Genomic DNA, 18,378 nt, shown 5'->3' on the forward strand with positions numbered 1-18,378 from the left:
TTTATCATTGAGAGAACCCAAGAACCCTTAAACACATAGCCAAGGGCTCTCTTCCTGTTTTGTGGAAGAGTAACCCCAAAGCCTGAGTTACACAGACCATTTTCCAGGACTGGTTTTCCCACCACTTTATCCCGGAGGGAGAGAAATATTGCTTGGCAAAGGACATCCCATTCAACATTCTTTTGCCGCTTGACAGTGCTCTGGGCCACCCCCTATTCATGGACAACTTTCATCCCAACCTCAAAGTAGTGCATCTGCCACCAAATACTATGTTGTTCATCCAACCTATGGACCAGGGAGTTATACCAACTTTCAAGAAATATTATTTACATCACACTTTTCATCAGGCAGTAAAGGCAAGTGATGGATCAGGGACAACCTTGCAGCAATTTTGGAAGGACTGTAACATCGACAAGGTCATAAAAAATACGGACTTTGTTTGGCCGTCACCATGAATGAGGTTTGGAAGAACCTTTGCCCACAGTGTGTTCACGATTTTCATGGATTTGAGAAGGTGGATGAGGAGTCCAAAGAGGTCTTCAGCAACTTAGTGACCCTCAGCAAGTAGCTGGAGCTAGATCTGCAAGAGGACGACTTCATTGAATTCCTTGCTGTGCAACACAAGGAGCTTACTAATGAAGACCTGATGGAATTGGAGGCCCAGAGAAAGGATGAAGAGACAAGAGGAAGAAGAAGTAACTGAAGAACTGAAGAGATTCATGACGCAGGAAGTGGCAAGGGGATTTTCTTTATTCGAGGAGGCACTGTTAGTTTTTGAGTCACAGGACCGGAATGTAGAACGGTATACAAAGGTTGCAGCAGCCATTCAGAATGCAATCCAGTGCTACCGTGTCATCTATAACGAGAAAAAAAGAGCTACTACCCAGACATCACTGGATTGTTTTTTCAAGAGGGTAGATAGAATTGAATCCAGCAAGGAACCAGGACCTGTGCCATCAACGTCAGGCCTGAGTGAAATTGCAGCTTGCCCTCCATCTCCTATTGCTGATGATCCTTCAGCTCTGCCATCTCCCACCTCCTCTCCCTCTTCCAGTCAGTAACTCTTCTTGCCTGTTCACTTGATGCCACCCCCTGTATGCCAGCTGTTGTACTGTACAACTGTACTTTTCAAGGTACTGTACTGTAAGATTTTAAATGTTTTCTTTATTTTTGTGTTTGTTTTTTACGTATTATTTGTGTGAAAAGTATTATAAACCTGTTACAGTACAGTATTATATAGCCAATTGTGTTAGTTTGGTACCTAGGCTAATTTTGTTGGACTTAGGAACAAATTGGACTTATGAATGCACTCTCAGAATGGAAGCTCATTTGTATGTAGGGGACTTACTGTATAATCCTTATTTGTTTAAAAACTACTAACATTGCTTCTCTTGCCCTGTTTTTCCAGACTGTACATTCCCTATACCATTAGCTGTTCCTTTTATAATTTAATTTTTCCAAACCCTTATTATCTCCTATGGTTGTATGCTATGTCTATATATATTTTAAAGATTGGTTCTCAAAGTAGAACACACAACTTCTGACCATCATAGGTTAGTGATTTGGCAGCATAATTTCTAGTAATATGACTTAACAGCACTGTAGCTCAATATTGAGCTTGTAGCCACCTAATCCACTAGATCTTTTTCCATGGAGTTCTGTCAGATTATCTTTTTTCTCTGATATTGTCAGTATAGGGGTGTTTTTTTGTTGTTTATAACTCAAATGAAGAATATTATATTTGTCCTTAAGTTTCATCTTAATAGATTTGGCCAATCTTTCCCTCCCGTTAAGATCATCTAAAAATTAACTTGGTGGGGGGTTTTTTTTGCAAAATTTCTTTAAGCTTTTTGAGTTAGGTATTTGATAAGTATCTTCTCTACTGTCATCTAAATATTTATAAAACTTTTGAAGATGAGGTACTGTTGAACTAGGGAACAAAAGTAATTCCCTAAATGCTTGTCTCCAAGTTGACACTTAGAGCTAATAAAACCAAATTTTACCGTTTTAGTTAACATTGTGTCCAGATGATTCCATGAGGCATCAACCTGGTTACTCAAACAAAAAAGTAAACAAATTGATTTTGGTTTGATTTATTTTTAGTGATAGTGATGACATGTCAGTTTTGCTGCATCTTTTTTATTTACTCCTTTTGAATCAGATAAATATTTTCCTCAGGTAGTAAATTTATTGGCATACATTTTTTTTTCTTTTTCAACTACCAAGATAGCGTTTGCTTATCTTCTCTTTTCCCATACTTGGTGGTTCCTTAAAGATAGTAGTAAGAAGTATAATTGTTAACCTAGAGCATAGGGTATAGGAAGAAATTGTAATGTAGGATGGGATCAGATTCTGAGGGCCTTGAAAAATAATAATAGGCTAGTCTTTTTTTAGTAGTTGGTGGGGGGGCTTCTGTTCATTTTAGAAAACTGTAGTCATATGATTGTAATATAGTTTTAGAAATATTAGAGAGTAAATGGTTAAATGTGGAAGAGACTGCAAACATTGATAGGGGAAGACTTTTCAAGGAGGTGGTCTTTAAGCAATATAGACAGGACCATGTCTGTTTTGTTAAGTATTATGTCCTTATTGCTTGGCAAGTGCTTCACATAGTGAGCCCTTAATAAGTATTTGTTGAGTGATTAGTGGTAAGAGGGATCTGAGCAGTGAGGAATCAAGAAGAATGAATTTGATGGTGTGAAAGTAGAATTCATAGGACTTGATAACTAAACATGGACTGGGGGGAGAGACAAAGAAGAACTGAAGGTGACTGAGGTTCCATCCAGTGTGACCAAGAGGGTGATAGTATCATCAACAGGATAGGGAGCGTAGAGTCCTGGGGAAAGATGAGATGCCAGCAGGACAGCCATGCGTTATTATTTAGTTGAAGCTAAATATTAGAGATGGCGTCACAGAATGGCCACTTAATATTGCACAGGACAGTTAAGCATTATTGCTCTGCTGTGTACTAACTTTGTGACTACATGTAGGTTGCTTGATATTTTGAGGTAATGTGTATAAATCACCCAGTTCTTTAATAGTAGGCATAGATATTAGTTTCTTTTCTCTTCTTCTCTGTTTAGTGGCAGCAGTGGGAGCATTGTAGAGAGAAAGAGCCTGGACAAGCATCTACATTTATTTTTTTTTAATTAACATATGATTATTTTGATAGCATCACTAAGAGTTCCCACTAATAGAAATAGTTGTCCATATTACATGTTGGGTATGGATTTAAGCTCCTTTTGCATATTGTTCTCACTTAATCCTTATAACTATCCTAAAAGGTCAGAATTATTAATCTCATGTAACAAATGAGGAAACTGAGGCTCACAGAGGTTAAGTGAGAAGCATCTAGAAAGATGGGTTTGAAAGAGCAATGAGGTGATCTTTTTCCTCCCTGGGAGTCTACCCACTGTTGATGCCCCTGTTTCTGGCTTTAAGCATCTACATTTAGAATAGGAGAAAAAGAGACAGAAGATATCCTCAGGATTAGGAAACAAACCAAGAGAATAGTCATGAGAGAAGAGTTTGAAGAAGTGATAACAGTTGTGAGGATGCCATCAGGTTGGACAGTTAGGTGGTCAGAAAGAGTGATTTAGTTGCATGATCATTGTTGAAAGACGGACTGTGCGGAGATTTTAAAAATTAACAAAGCTGAAGCAGTGATAACTATACCATGATTTCAGAAACTCAGGTATAAGCATGGCTTCAAGTAGTTAGAAGACAAAGTTTCATAGAGTAAACCTTAAATGGTGATAGGATTTGGGTGGAAAGGCTGATTATATAATAAAAATGAGGAAGAAATAACCATGGCTTTTACTGGGCTAAGGAAGCCATTTGTTAAATAATGATAAAATAAATAGTCTATAGTTGAGTAAGTAGAATAGTGCCAGATTATGCAAGCACTATGGAGATCTTCAAAACCAGGGAAAGAAAACTGGATTTGGGCTTTTTCTTAAGCATGTTTACTACTGATTTGCAAGTGAGAATTACTAAGTCCAGTCCTCATAGTGACAAAAAAATTAATGCCAAAATGTACATTTGGTTATTACTTTTATGCATGATTTTATGTTAGACTTAATTAGATATTATAAGTTTTTTCAATAATAAATCAGACGTTTTTTTTCTCCTTCCTTTTAGGTCAACTTTCTTTCTATGATGCAAACTCAAAACAGTTGTTGTATTCCTTTAAGACAAAATTTACTCAGCCAGTACTACCTGGTTTCATGGTTAGTACGTAATTTATATTTTATTTGGTTTGGCAACTTTAAGGAGAACAATCTATGCTGTATATTTGGGGAAGCACAATATCTTATTTTTTCTTTATATTCCTCTCCCTTTCCCCAGTCCACCTCTCCCAAATCTGTGTTTGTCTGTATATTTTTGGTATATTTTATTGCAATAAGTGTTAAGACACAAAAGTCTGCAAATCATAAGCGTGTAGTTTGATCCATATTCATAGGACTGCACTCATTTTTGTAACCAGCATCTAGGTCAAGAAATGGAGCATTGTGCCCATTTCCAGCCCCTAATGGCCCTCCTCCAAAGTGGTTACTGTCTTGAGTTTTAATACCATAAATTCATTTGCCTTCTTTTCAACTTTGTATAAATGGAATCATACAGTATCTTTTTGGCTCAATATTATGTTTGTGAGATTTATCCATGTTTTTCTGTGTGGTGGTAGTTCACGTAGTTTTCTATTGTATGTATATGTATAGTTTTCCATTATATGACTATATCATAATTTATTTACCCATTCTAATTTAGTTGGATACTTGGGTGGTTTCCCATTGGAGACATTTACAAATAGAACTTCTATAAATATTCTTGTTAATGTCTCTTGGTAGATATGTATATGTATTTCCAATGGGTATATAATTAGGATTGAGGTTGCTAGATCATATGGAATGTGTGTAACCAACTGTAGTAGAGTTTTCCAAAGACGTTGGTTATACTAATTTACCACCAGCAGTATATGAGAGTTTGAATTCCTCTACATCTTTATCAACACTTGGTATTGTCTTTTTAAAAATTTTTGTCCTTCTAATGGGTATGATACATTACATTGTGGTTTTCATGTGCATTTCCTTGGTGATTAGTGCTGTTGAACACCTTTTAATATGTTTATTGACTGTTTGGATATATTCTTTTGTGAAATGCTTGCTCAAGTCTTTTGCCTGTATTTCTGTTGGGTTTTCTTCCTCTTTCTTATTGATTGTTTTGGAGTTATATCTGGCAAAAGACTCAAGACTATAGAAATATGTATTGCAATTATCTTTTCCACTCTGGCTTTCCTTTCCCCTCTCTTATTGGTGTCTTTTGATGAACAAAAGTTGTTAATTTTAATGTTGCTCAGTTTATCATATTTTTCATTTATGGTTAGCACTTTTTGTGTTCAGTCTAAAAAATTTTTATTCATTCCCAGGTCATGAAAACACTGTGCTTTCTTCTAAAAGCAAAATTTTCCTTATACATTTAGACATAGACTGTATTTATAATGCAAGTACAATATAGAAATGATATGTTTGGTATGATGTTAGGGTTGAAATATATTCTTTAATTCCATATGGATAGCTGCTTATTCCAGGACCATTTACTGAGATCATCCTTTTTCCACTGCAGTATAATCTTTGTAAAATATTAGATGACTATCTATGTATGGTAGACTGAGTATGTGTATGTCTATATACACGTATATAATTTCAGGACTACTCAATTTCAGAAAAAGTCATGATTCTCCACACAAAATGAAACTTGGTTTTGAATTTATATTTTTATTAAGGAAATATTACTGCTTCTCCTAATTCCTTTATCTGTTGCATTTCCCTATAAGATTAGGCCACTGTGGGGAGTTCTGCAATCCAGTTAAGATCATCATTATTCTGGCTAGAAGTTTCCTTAATTTGGGGGCTGCTTCTGCAGATCAGGATGGTATATTTCCATTGCAGACTTGGTGGAGTGTTTATATGTGTGTTCTTCCACAATCACCCCCAACTGTAACTCCTAAACTGTAAGGATAAAGTATTCAGGTTATATGTGGGTTTAAAATACAGTACTTTTAAATCTCACAATTGATAATGATTATTTACCCTAGATACCCTAAAGTCATAAAATAAGTTTAAAAGACTGCTAATAACCAAGACTCCTAGATTTCCCTTAAAAAGTAAAAATGATTAGTGAATAAAGTTATTGTTTGTAGTACAATACTTAGGGATATTGGAAAGGTTATTTTCTTTTTAACTTCGGCATATGATTTATTTTTGGCTGTTTTTCCAAATTGGTCACTCAAGGACAATATTTTTACCATGTGGAATTCAAAGTTATTTTTCCCCTAAGTCTCAGATATGCTTTTTAAAAGGGTAGATTTCATGTTTAATTTGAATCTATCTCAGGAAAGTACGTAGTGAGTTTATTCGTTGTTTTTTCATTCCAAATGATGAAACTATAATTACATTAGTGAATGTCATAAGATGCTTTTTTCATGTGCTTATTTGCCATTTGTATAATTTCTTTGGTGAAGTATCTTAAAATCTTTTGCTCATTTTTAAAAATTGGGTTACTTGTTTTCTTATTAGTGAGTTTTAAGATATCTTTATGTATTCTGGATAAATCCTTTATCAAATAAATGTTTTGCAAATATTTTCTCCCAGTCTCTGATTTTTTTCCATTTTCTTGACATCTCAAAGAGAAGTTTTTCATTTTGATTAAGTCTAGTTTATCGATTTTTTTTCTTTTATGGATCATGCTTTGCCCAACTCAAGGCCACAAAGATATTTTCTTTTGTTTTCTCCTTGTAGTTTTATAATTTTAGGTTTTACATTTAGGTCTGGGATCCATTTTGAGTTAACTTTTATATATGGTATAGAGTATGGTTTGAGATCTATTTTTTTTAACATCTTTATTGGAGTATAATTGCTTTACAATGGTGTGTTAGTTTCTGCTTTATAACAAAGTGAATTGGCTATACCTATACATATATCCCCATATCTCCTCCCTCTTGTGTCTCCCTCCCACTCTCCCTATCCCTTTTTGCATATGAATGCCCACATGTTCCAGTGCCACTTACTGAAAAAGACTAACCTTTCTCCATTGATTTTCCCTTCCACCTTTGTGCTAGATATTTTGAGTAAATATTTTTTTAAATCAAATAATTTTCAATAAAGAAGATAGTAGTTTTGTAATCAGTTGCTTTTGTATTTTTTAATTTATTTTTTATTGAAGTATAGTTGATTTACAATGTTGTATTAATTTCTGCTGTACAGCAAAATGAGTCAGGTATACACATATATACATTCTTTTTTGTTTTTGCCACACAGCTTGCGGGATCTTAGTTCACCAACCAGGGATTGAACCCAGGCCTCAGCAGTGAAAGTGCCAAATCCTAACCATTGGACTGCCAGGGAATTCCCCTATACATTCTTTTTTATATTATTTTCCATTATGGCTTATCCCAGGATATTGAATATAGTTCCCTGTGCTGTACAGTAGGATCTTGTTGTTTATCCATTCTATATATAATAGTTTGCATCTACTAACCCAAAACTCCCAGTCCATCCCTCCCCTACCCCCATCCCTCAGACATAAAGAACAGCAACCACAAGTCTGTTCTTTATGTCTGTGAGTCTGTTCCTGTTTCGTAGATAGGTTCATTTGTGCCATATTGTTTTTTTGTTTTTTGGCCATGCCACGTGGCATGTGGGATCTTAGTTCCCCAACCAGGGATCGAACCCATGCCCCCTGCACTGGAAGCACAGAGTCCTAACCACTGGACCACCAGGGAAGTCCCATGTTTTTGTATTGTTTTGTATTTTAAGAGTTATCATTACCTTCTGTCATTAATATTTTAGAATGTTAATTATATAGTTATACATTTCATAGGTCAGCAAATTCTTTGTAACTATACTATACTTAGTAAATATTGAATACTTTAGGATATAGTTGAAGTTGGGAATACTTAAAAAATTTCTAGACTCTCCCTCGATTTATGCTTATGTCTGCTACATAAATGGCAGTTGATCATAGTTTAAATGATGCATATTTTCACATTTTAATTCTCTTGACTCTATTCCAAATAAGTTATAGTTTACTTTACTGAATGACAGCTGCTCTGTTCACAAGTGAAGCAGTTTCATCTTTCATAAACTCACTCACATTTATGATAATAGAATATGGCAAGTGTATCTGGATATTGCCATTTGCATTTTTCTCTGACAACCTTAAAGAATTATAAAAGAGTTCTTATTGTTAACAAGCTAGGGAAGAAACTCATGGAATTACTCTGTTAACAGAGGGGTGTTAGATTCCTATAGTGTCAGGCCACACCTCGTTATCAAAATCTAAAGCAGTAACTGGGGTAAAGAAGTTGACTCTTGTGCACTTCTCTTGGTTGTGAACATTAGCATCAATAATGATAATGTCTTTTGCCTAGATTAATCCAATTTAGTCTCTAAATTTCTACAGCCCTTACTTCCCTTTCTTGTGTGCAGCTCCAGTGGGTTCTGCTGTCATAAAGACTTCCTTTGGTCTCTTGGAAAGTCTAAAAGACTTCTTTGGTTCTAGAAGACTCTTGAGTTAGCCTTTCCACTTCCCCTCAGTTCACATACGAAAGTTATCAGTTTGGAATTTGATGATGTTCACTTATGTGGCATTTTGCCTTTCAAATGGAAATATAAGGATCATTTAAGTTTTCATTTGATTTGAAATCTGACTGAAGCTTTGTTTTTGGCCTTTCTTAGGTTTGGTGCGGTGGACTTTCTTTGAATACTGGGATGCAGGTTCCAAGTGCTGTGAGAACACTTCAGAAAAGTGAAAATGGAATGACTGGTTCGGCTAGCAGCCTAAACAATATTACTCAGTAATGCCTGTTCAGAATATGTTTACCTTCCCTCACCCCTTTTTGATTGGGTGGCCTTTTCTGTGCAGTTACTAATCACAGAAATTTATGAGTGGTGGAAATCAGGTTTGCTACATTCTGCTTTAAGGTGTGGAATCTGTTAGCATCAAGCATCTAGTACGAAGCATTCACAGGAACCTGCTGAGCAATATCAGGGAAGCAAGCAGACATCGAGCAAGAAGCTGACGTTTTGAAGAGTAAATGGGAAAAAAAGGCAGTGTTTAAGTAGTTACGTAGAAACTCATTTTTGTGTTTCTTGGATTACTTTGGTTCTTCTAATATGTTTAGTTACATATGGTAGCCCTAGGACCTGAGGGAAAAACATTTAAATCTTGTCTTCTTTCCTCTGTACTTTCTCTTTTTTAATGTCATCACTACCTGCTATTTAGTTCTTACACTGAAGCTTGAAAACTGTACAGTCCTCCATGGTTTTCTAAAAATGGAAATACTTGGGGGTGCTAGAAAGGTTTTCTTACAACAGTTTATTTTTCCCCTTTTATAAACAAGCTGAGGTTTGCTAAATTATCCTCTTGTTTATTGACTGGATTGAATATCATTTTCTCTTTTCCAAATATTGTGATATTTCTCTTATGGTTATAACTCAAAAAAGAGAGTGGATAGGAAGAGTTTCTAGACAAAATAGCTTAAAATCACCCAAATTTCAGTTTTTTACCTGCTGCAGAGGGATATTCTTTATATGTTACCCTGTTTAATTAGACTTTTCTTTCCATCGTTTTGGATGATGGGTAAGATTTTTTAAAGCTTTATATTTTCTGATTTTTTGTCTAGTTTAATACTACCTTTAATAGTTACCTTTGGTAAATTCCCACTTGAATTTGGTAATAACTGATTTTTAACATTTCTAGGAAGATGAAAGTTTATTAAAGCTATATAGTAAGTAGAGAAAGCTACCTATTCAAGTTTTATCTACGAGGAATAGGTTATAGAGGGAGGTGCCTAAAACTATTCTTTACTGAAGTCACTTAAATCTGCTTTTTAATAAGATGGAATGGTTTAAACAACTGTTTTGAAAAACTGCAAATCTCTGACTTATTTGGCACATGAGTTTTTCAGACATAACTATTCAAACGTGGTTTTTCTCTCGATCTTTTTGCTACATTCATTTGCTTTCTAAAGGGTTGTAATTCTTCCAAAAATCAACATAGAGTAATCTTACCAAACTTAGGGAAAATGTGTTAAACAAAGAGTAACACCCATGGTTATTGAGCAGAGTATTTATATTTTTAAAGTTGATTAAAATTTGTAACAAGTCCTTTGAGCCAAACTGAAAGTTGTAATTGCAGTATTTAAGAATCCCTTGAGCATTTTAAAGAGGTCTGGATTTGTATATTCCTTAATTTTTGAAACTTTTACTTTCTCATGTTGACTTTCTTTCGTTCACATTTTAAGTATATTGTGTTACGACAACCTCCCTAGAAGTGACCGTGGCTGCTTATTACATTTGAATTGCTTTCTACAGGAAAGCCCTGTGGAATAGGAACAACTCGATCTCTCTTAAAGTTTACTGATAGGATGTTTTGTTCATTGTAAAACAAATCTAAATGAGGAATTTCATTTGAACTGGGTATTATTTTTTCAGAGGACATTCATATCGATACCATTGTCTGATGACATATTTTAAAGACTATAATGAAGTTTAGAGAATGACATTGTCAATAGATATTCTTTTGATTCTCCAAATAAATATAATTTTGGTTTTTGTTTCTGCTAGAGATTTTGAAAGAAATTTTTGGATGTCCCTACAGCAGGGTCATTCCAGGACCTAGGGAAACAGGAAGTTATAATTCTTTTTCATAGAGTTAAACCTGAAAGCAGTAAGTTAGTGGTGGAGCTTTATGTGAACTGCTTTTTGTGAACAGTTACGTATATTTTAACAAAATGACACAGAAAAAGGCAGAAGTTCTTGTATTAAAAACTTTTACTGTTACGTCTATATAATTGTATCCTCTCTTTAATTTTAAGTGCCTTCTTCCTCTAAGCATGCTCTTGCTCCATTCCCCATGCAGTGTCAACTGATATTTAAACCAGAGACCATTATGTTATACTGGTAAGGGGCTTCTATTGCAGGGGCATGAGGAAAAGGAAATATTAATCAGGGGCTGGAGGAGTGCATATTATTCTTCCTGTGCTCATGCCATCATTTGAAACCCTTCATATAAAATTTTCTAATATTCATTTGGAAAATTCATTTGAAGTAATACTATTATACTTCAGAATAAGAATCTGAGGTTTTCCTCTTACTGTGCTTCTTCTTAAAAGTCTCTAAAAAAAAAAGAACAAAATGTTTGGGGTTTTAGCTTAATTGATTTACGTTTATTTGTGTTAAGTTAAACTGGAGGAAGTTTGCCACCCTTATTTTCAAACTAGAAAATAATCTAACTGTAGTGCCTATTTACATAGTCTCAAATTAAGGTAACTATTAACTTGACACACAGTATATAACATTCTCTTTGACATTTGAATTAAAAAATATTGAGATTTTTTGTGCTCAATTGAAGACATTATGGAAAGTTGGTATACCTTTTCAAGTATTCTTTATTGTTTTTTTTTTACTCTTCGTTTTGACAGGTCAAACATGATTGCTTTCTGTAAAAGAAATGCATGAGAGGTTGACGGTAATGTATGTTATCACAGGTGTAAAAAAAATTATGTTTTATAAAAACGTACATTTAGTATTGCCTTTCTCTTTTAGCAGTTGAATCCCAAAGCAGTTTTAGTAAACTGGATAAAGAAATGAAGGAATTGCCTTAAGCACTTTAGAAAAAGAATTCTTTTACAATTCATTTTGACTCTTTGGACTGACTGTGTCACATACATCTTTAACTTTTCATAAATATGTATATACCAAGCATTTACTAACTGAATGCACATACAAATTTAATATACAGTAATCCTTTGAATGTTCCAGGTGTAGGTAAACAAATTGAAAGTATTAAAGGCGTGCCTGTCTGTACATGGGTTTAACTGATGGCACCTGTACCATTTTGACAAACCATGAACTGCTGCTGTACAGCTAGACTTGACCGAATTTGTTCTGCAATCATTTTTTCCCCATGTTATCATCTAAAGAGACATACTGGCTTGGCTTTATTTGCTCATTTATGAAATTAAGGTGTGTACAGTATCATGTATAATTTGAATTTTTGAGACTAATCCTTGGTAGTATAAAGAATAAATAATTTGTAATGAAATCTTTTAATTAGGCTAAGATACTGTATTTCATGACTTACCTAGAATGATTAGTTTTTCTATATATACTTTTCCCATAAAATTATTAAGTTACTTAGATAGTGTCTTTTGGAAACATGGGAAAAAATTGGAAAAGGATATATATGGAAAATGATTGTTTCAGAGTATTAATTTTAAAGAGACAGTGTAGACTTCTATAAAATATGTGAATCTAGGCTAAATAAACTACAGAGTGTATTTAAAAATCATCATGATAATTCTTTTTAAAAAACCCCATATTTGTAAGGTCAGTGTTCATTCATTGGCTAATTCATACAACAAATATTTGTGTCTGGGATATGACAGTCATACTTTGTATTTGGATTTCCCAAATTAGTGAAGTGTGATTTTCTGTGCGTATAGTAGTTTTGCTGCTTTTGAGTGCTAAGACATAGTTTGCATCTTAAAAACTATGTTTTTGCTAATAAGTCAGAAATTTTAAAAAGTAAATGTTAGAGTTTGTAAAAAAAATTCTAATGAACTGCATATAAAATGGTTCACGTATATGTAGTCACATAAAATGTGTCTGGAGAAGTTTCCTCCCTGATTTTATTTTTACACCGGATATAGGGAAGTGTATGGTCAGCATAAATTTACTCAACATCCAAATAACCATAAAGTTATTTGTTATTTTTAATTTACATTTCATAATGCCATACTAGAGCACTTATAAGAGATCATGAATGTTTCCTTAATCATTGCAGAAAGATTATCTCATATTCAGCGTAGTTTTAGTTTCGCGTGTATCTTACAGTATTCATATTATGCAAATATTTGTGATCTTGATATGTCACATATGATAGCTTTGTTACCTGGAATATTTGATTAATGTAAATACTTCAAGTGTTTTGAGTAATTTGGAGGTTAAGTGGATTATATTTGGTATATGTTTTTGTTGAAAAGATATTGTTGGGTATGCCATATAAAGGTTAGTATTGGCTTATAAATATTGAATAGATATCAGAGATTGTCATAGTACTTTTCTCCTCAGACTACTCACTTATTAAATTAAAACAGTATTTGTTATTTCTGGGTCAATATAAGGTACTGACTTTTGATTCGTAATCATTTGAGCTATGTTAAATTGATATATTTTCTTAATGGTACCCGTTCAATGTAAGTTGGTCCTTGGGAAGAGACATATAGAGGATTTCACAGTATGTAGGACAGCAGGTAGGTGAATGTATTTGCTTTGGCTTGGAGCTTCTTAAGTTTGGGCCAGTTTTAAAATAAGTCAAATTGTAAGTGATTGGAAAAAGGCATTTTTGTTAGTATTGGAACTTTTTGGAGAGCCTAAGTGTTATGAAAATGCTTTTTTTTTTTTTTTTTAAAACATTTCCAGTATCTCTAAGGTACCAAAGCATTGAGTCTAATTTACCTTTTAAGGGAGACTCTTTAAAATCAAATTTATAACTAATTCATACTGTAAGATAATAGTAGCTAAAGTTAGAGTAATTTATATTAAAAACCACTAGTCTTTAAATTTTCTGGATGTAACAAAAAATATTTTGGCTTAATTTCTTTTAAAGTATTTAAAATTAATCACCTTAGCTCTACCATATACTAGATCTGTTATCTCTACATAAATCATTTATCATCTTTGGGCTTCCATTGCCTTACTTAAAATATTGTAACTTGTTCAGCCTACCTCACAGGGCTGTTGTGAGGAATAAAATGAAATGGAGTGTGTGAAATTGCTTCAACAACAGTAAAATGCTATGTAAATGTAAGGTATTACTTTCAGTTAATAATGGACTTAAGTGTTTGGATACCTCTAGATGCCATTTACCTTGACAAAGCATGTGTTTAAAGTGGTATCACCAGGACATGAAACATGATTTTTTTTTAAAAGAAGAAAGCCTAATTAAAATATCCTTTAACATTTTTAGTTTATGCATGACTTGTGGCCTTTTTGTATTTTCTCATCAAGCCTGTTACTCTATTAACACTTACAGAACTGTAAAATTTTTCCCACAGCATTAAAGTGTGTCAGAGTAGAATAGTAGCATAAATAAATGATTTAAGCTATGTTTCCATCCAGGCATTTGCACTTTCAATTTATGACTGCTTAGTGCCACATGCAAAGACTGAATTTGGCCTAAATAATTCTTTCCAAAACAACAGTTTTGGAATGGTTCAGCAGTTTGCTGTCATCAGATAAATGATAGAAGGTGTATGTGCCCACTTAAAACATTTGACAACGTTTGTTTCATTGTCATTTTTTTAAAACATGATGAGGCATTTCAAAACTCTGTCAAACTGGGTATCATTTAGTATCTCTCCTAACATACTTGTTTTGCTTTAAATTGGATTAAATGGTTTACAGGTTGTCTTGATCCACAGATTGTTTGGTGTTTCTATCATCTGGATATGGTTTTGCTATGCAGTTCTGATAATAAAAATTCTAATTCCTCAGGTTTAACCTTTAAGTTAAGGATGAAGAACATTAATGGACTACTTATAATGTACACAGTGCTGCAAACTAGTGTTTTATAATAAGCATTTTGCCTCATTTTCCTTGGAAACAAGACAAAGCTTTTAAAATGTTTTTTTAAACTTTAAAATAGAGTATTCAAAGTGGAGTAACTTGTATGTTGAAATGATTGTATGTTGTGTATAGAATGACCAAGTTAAGTTCTTTAAAAAGCACCTGGAATATCTCATCTAAAAATTAAACTTTTTTTCCTGCTATCTTTTGCTTCAGTGCTTGCATTTTTATCCACTCTCATTAGATATCTACAATGTGCTGTTGAGCATGAGAAGATAAAAGTGTCATAGTACTTTTGCCCCCAAAGATTTTTATTTTAGAGCAGTGCTGTTCAACACAATTGTATGCAATGATGGAAGGTTCTGTATCTGAGCTGTCCAACACAGTAGCCACTAGCCATAGGCAGCTGTTGAGCACTTTCTATGTATGTGGCTAGTTCAGCTAAGGAACTAAAATTTTTATTGTAATTTAAATGTAAAGAGCCACATCTTGCTAATAGCTGCTGTTTGGTACAGTGCAGCTATAGATGGAAGATGAAACATGCTATTAGTAACTATAACATAAACCAGGAACTTAGTTTCTGTCTTTGGAGCTTGTCACATCTTGCATTACATTTTGGTAGATGGTAGCTAGAGAGAACCAGAACCTAAGATTTTTTAAAGTTTATATTCTAACTTGAAACCAGTTTAGGAGAAAAAAGAAAACCAATCTACGACCAGGCGAGACTGGATCTCCTGTAACTAAGATCATTTTCACCAAGAGAAGAATGAAGAGATACTGGATAGTCTTGAGTCACAGGGAGAAGAATGTGACAAAAAGATATTGAGAAACCAGTACCCTCATATAGAAGATGGAGTGTGTGAATGGGTGCAACATTTCTGGAGAAAAATTAAGTAATATCAAGGTATTAAATATACATACCTTTGAAAAGTTGAATTCCATTTCTAGGTATTTCTCTTACATATATACTCACAAATAAGTACTCATTGCAGCATTTTGATAGCAAAATACAAATAACCTAATTGTTAACTGAACAATGGGCTTATCAGGATTCTGAAGGCTCCCCTTTTCTAAGTTGCTACACAAGTTGTTATATACTTGTCTAGATATATTCTGCATGCCTCCCTCCCAAACTGTTATGTAGACCATTATGGGAATTGGCTTCCTCAATTAGAGAACATTTTCCTTGGTATACCAGTCCTACTGTGCCTCACTGGATCTCTGGGATGAGAGCTCAGGAAATTTTGTGCCTTCTACTTTTCTGTCCGAGTGTTTCCCTTACTACACCTCATTTTACATTTATACTCCATGGTACTAGTAGTATGTTTCTGCCCATTTTGCACAAGGTCATGGGATTAGATTGTGATGCTTCCAGGTAACCCTACACAGCTGATTCAGAATATGCTATTAATGGGTTTTCATGATACTATGAAATGGAAAAAGCAAGTCCAACAGTATATATAGCATGGTACCATGGGGGGGTGTGTGTATACTTGGGCAAGAGGGGTTCCCTGCCATGATCCTCACTCTCTGGCTGTACCTCTCCATGGAATGAAAAAGTGAAGGAGCCAAGAAATCACGCCCACTTGCAGTCTGTGTTCCTGGCTATGAACCAGATAGCTAGGACCCGATAATTCCGTGTCCCACCAGCCCAAAGCTTGCTTACACAGTACATGCAGGCCTCTTGCCCAAATCCATCCTGCACTGCACTACAGGTGTATACCCCTAGACTCAAGGGGAGGCAGTTTGGGAGGAGTGTGGATGGGGCTTGGATGTGCAGACTGGGGTGTCCACCTTCATGCTTACCAGGACCCTTGTGGCAAGCTGTAACTAGACGTTAAAAGGAAAAAGACCCAGGGACTTGTGGGGAGAACAGGCCAACCTTGTTCTCATGTTATCACTTTCCAGCACATGTCTGAGAATTCAGTTTTGAACCTAGATTTCTGTTCCTTGAGAATAAATATTTGTCAAGATAGAAGTGTGTGTATGTATGTATATATGTGTATATGATTGACTCTTACCTATTTAGACACTTAAAATATATGTCAAGTTGGGCCTCCATTTCTACTCTTGCCCCGGGCTCCGCAGTGTTAGGGTGGGCCAGGATGTGTATGTGCTTCAGCATCTGAATAATTTTTAAAAGATGGATGTTTGCTTATACTAGAGGCTGTTTTTACCAATCCTTGTACCCCTTCTCCAGCTGGACTGGCTAACCAGGTTAAAGCATACTGACTAGGAGTCATGGTGAGTTGAAGGCTCACAGCTGGGCTCCCCTTGTATGCTGGAGGAGTACCGCTCCCACCAGTTGCATGGTATGTGTACCTCTAGTTAGCTGTTTGTTCCCAAACTTGTTAGGCCGGTGGCATTGTTGTAATTATATAATTTAAATATTACATAAACCAATGAAATTCAAGTGGAGGGAACTTTAGCGATGAAGAGCAAGTGGCTGACAAGTTAGTTGTGTCCAAGATAATTGTAAATTACAGAGGATTGCAAAAAAGAAAAATACAAATCTAGGACTGAGTTGAGATTCCTTCACTTGTATCTGTAAGTTCCTGGTCCACTTTAAAGAAACATACCAGAAACTACAGGTGATCTATTATGTCTGTGGCTTATGTAAGAAAAACTAATCAGTTGATCCACACTTAAAAAGACCATAGTTCAAATCAAAAGACTGGCCAATGTTGGGAATTCCCTGGCGGTCCAGTGGTGAGGGCTCTGTGCTTCCACTGCAGGGGGCACAGGTTCCATCCCTAGTCAGGGAACTAAGATCTCGCATGCCACGCAGCGCAGACTAAAAAAAAAAAAAGGTTGGCTAATGTAATCCTCTGCTATTACTGCATTTTTTAAAGCTTTACATGGAACAAGATTTGTTATGCCCTTTACATTTATGAACCTGATAATTTTTCCCTTGTTAATTTATCATGACAATTTTCAAACATACAGAAGAGTAGAGAGGCTATTTATAATGAACACCTTTATGCTCATCACCTAGATTTATCAGTTGTTAACATTTTGCCATGTTTGTGTCATTTTTCTTAAGTTTTAAAAAGTTTCACTCATAAGTAGTACTGTAATATGCATCAATGATGACTTTTAAACACAGCCACATTCCATTAACATTTCTGGCGAAATTAATATTGTCTAATGGCCCAGCCCATATTAAAATTTCAGTTGTCTCAAAAATGTCTTTTTATGGCTGCTTTATTCAAATCAGGATCCAGACAAGGTCCATGCATTGCATTCGGTTATTACGTCTCTTAAGTCTCTGATTTTGTATTAGTCCCCTCCCCCACCTTTTAAATGCCATTGATAAAGAAACTGGGGCATTTGTCTTGTAGAATGTCCCACATTCTGATCGATTCTCTATAGCCTTTGTTAAATCTAGAGTCATGGTTAAACGCAGGTTCAATTTTAAGGCAAGAATCCTTCACAGGTGGTGCTCTGTACTTTCTGTTGCATCACATCCGAAAGTGCATAATGGCAGGTTGTCCCACTTAAAAAGATTGATCAGTGGGTCCAGGTGGTGCCAGCCTAATCCGTCTATTGAGAAGTTCCCTGTCAACGTCTCAACTTAATTTTAGCCTCTACTGATGAGGGCTGTGCTTCATACTTCATTAGGAGTAGCAATCATTGTTCTATCGTTCATTCTTCATTTATCAGCTGGAATTCTCATTAGCATTTTGGTTACACTGAAATCCTGTTCCAATAAGAAAGGCCGGATAAATGCTTGATATTTTTATCAAGT

At 34.9% G+C, this 18,378-nt stretch overlaps 1 protein-coding gene across 6 annotated transcripts in view; it reads left to right on the plus strand.

Annotated features, from left to right (window-relative positions):
- Positions 1-10,626, plus strand: part of FSD1L (fibronectin type III and SPRY domain containing 1 like) — a 66,727-nt gene extending 56,101 nt beyond the window's left edge. For all 6 annotated transcript variants that reach the window (XM_007178263.2, XM_007178266.2, XM_007178264.2 and 3 more), the window contains 2 exons: positions 4,141-4,229; positions 8,736-10,626. In XM_007178263.2, coding sequence (XP_007178325.1) covers positions 4,141-4,229; positions 8,736-8,858 — 212 coding nt within the window. In that variant the 3' untranslated portion in view covers positions 8,859-10,626. The remainder of the gene's footprint in view (positions 1-4,140; positions 4,230-8,735) is intronic.
- The last annotated feature ends 7,752 nt before the right edge of the window (positions 10,627-18,378 follow it).

The sequence above is a fragment of the Balaenoptera acutorostrata genome, chromosome 6 (genome assembly GCF_949987535.1).
Source record: "Balaenoptera acutorostrata chromosome 6, mBalAcu1.1, whole genome shotgun sequence".
Lineage (NCBI taxonomy): Eukaryota > Metazoa > Chordata > Mammalia > Artiodactyla > Balaenopteridae > Balaenoptera > Balaenoptera acutorostrata.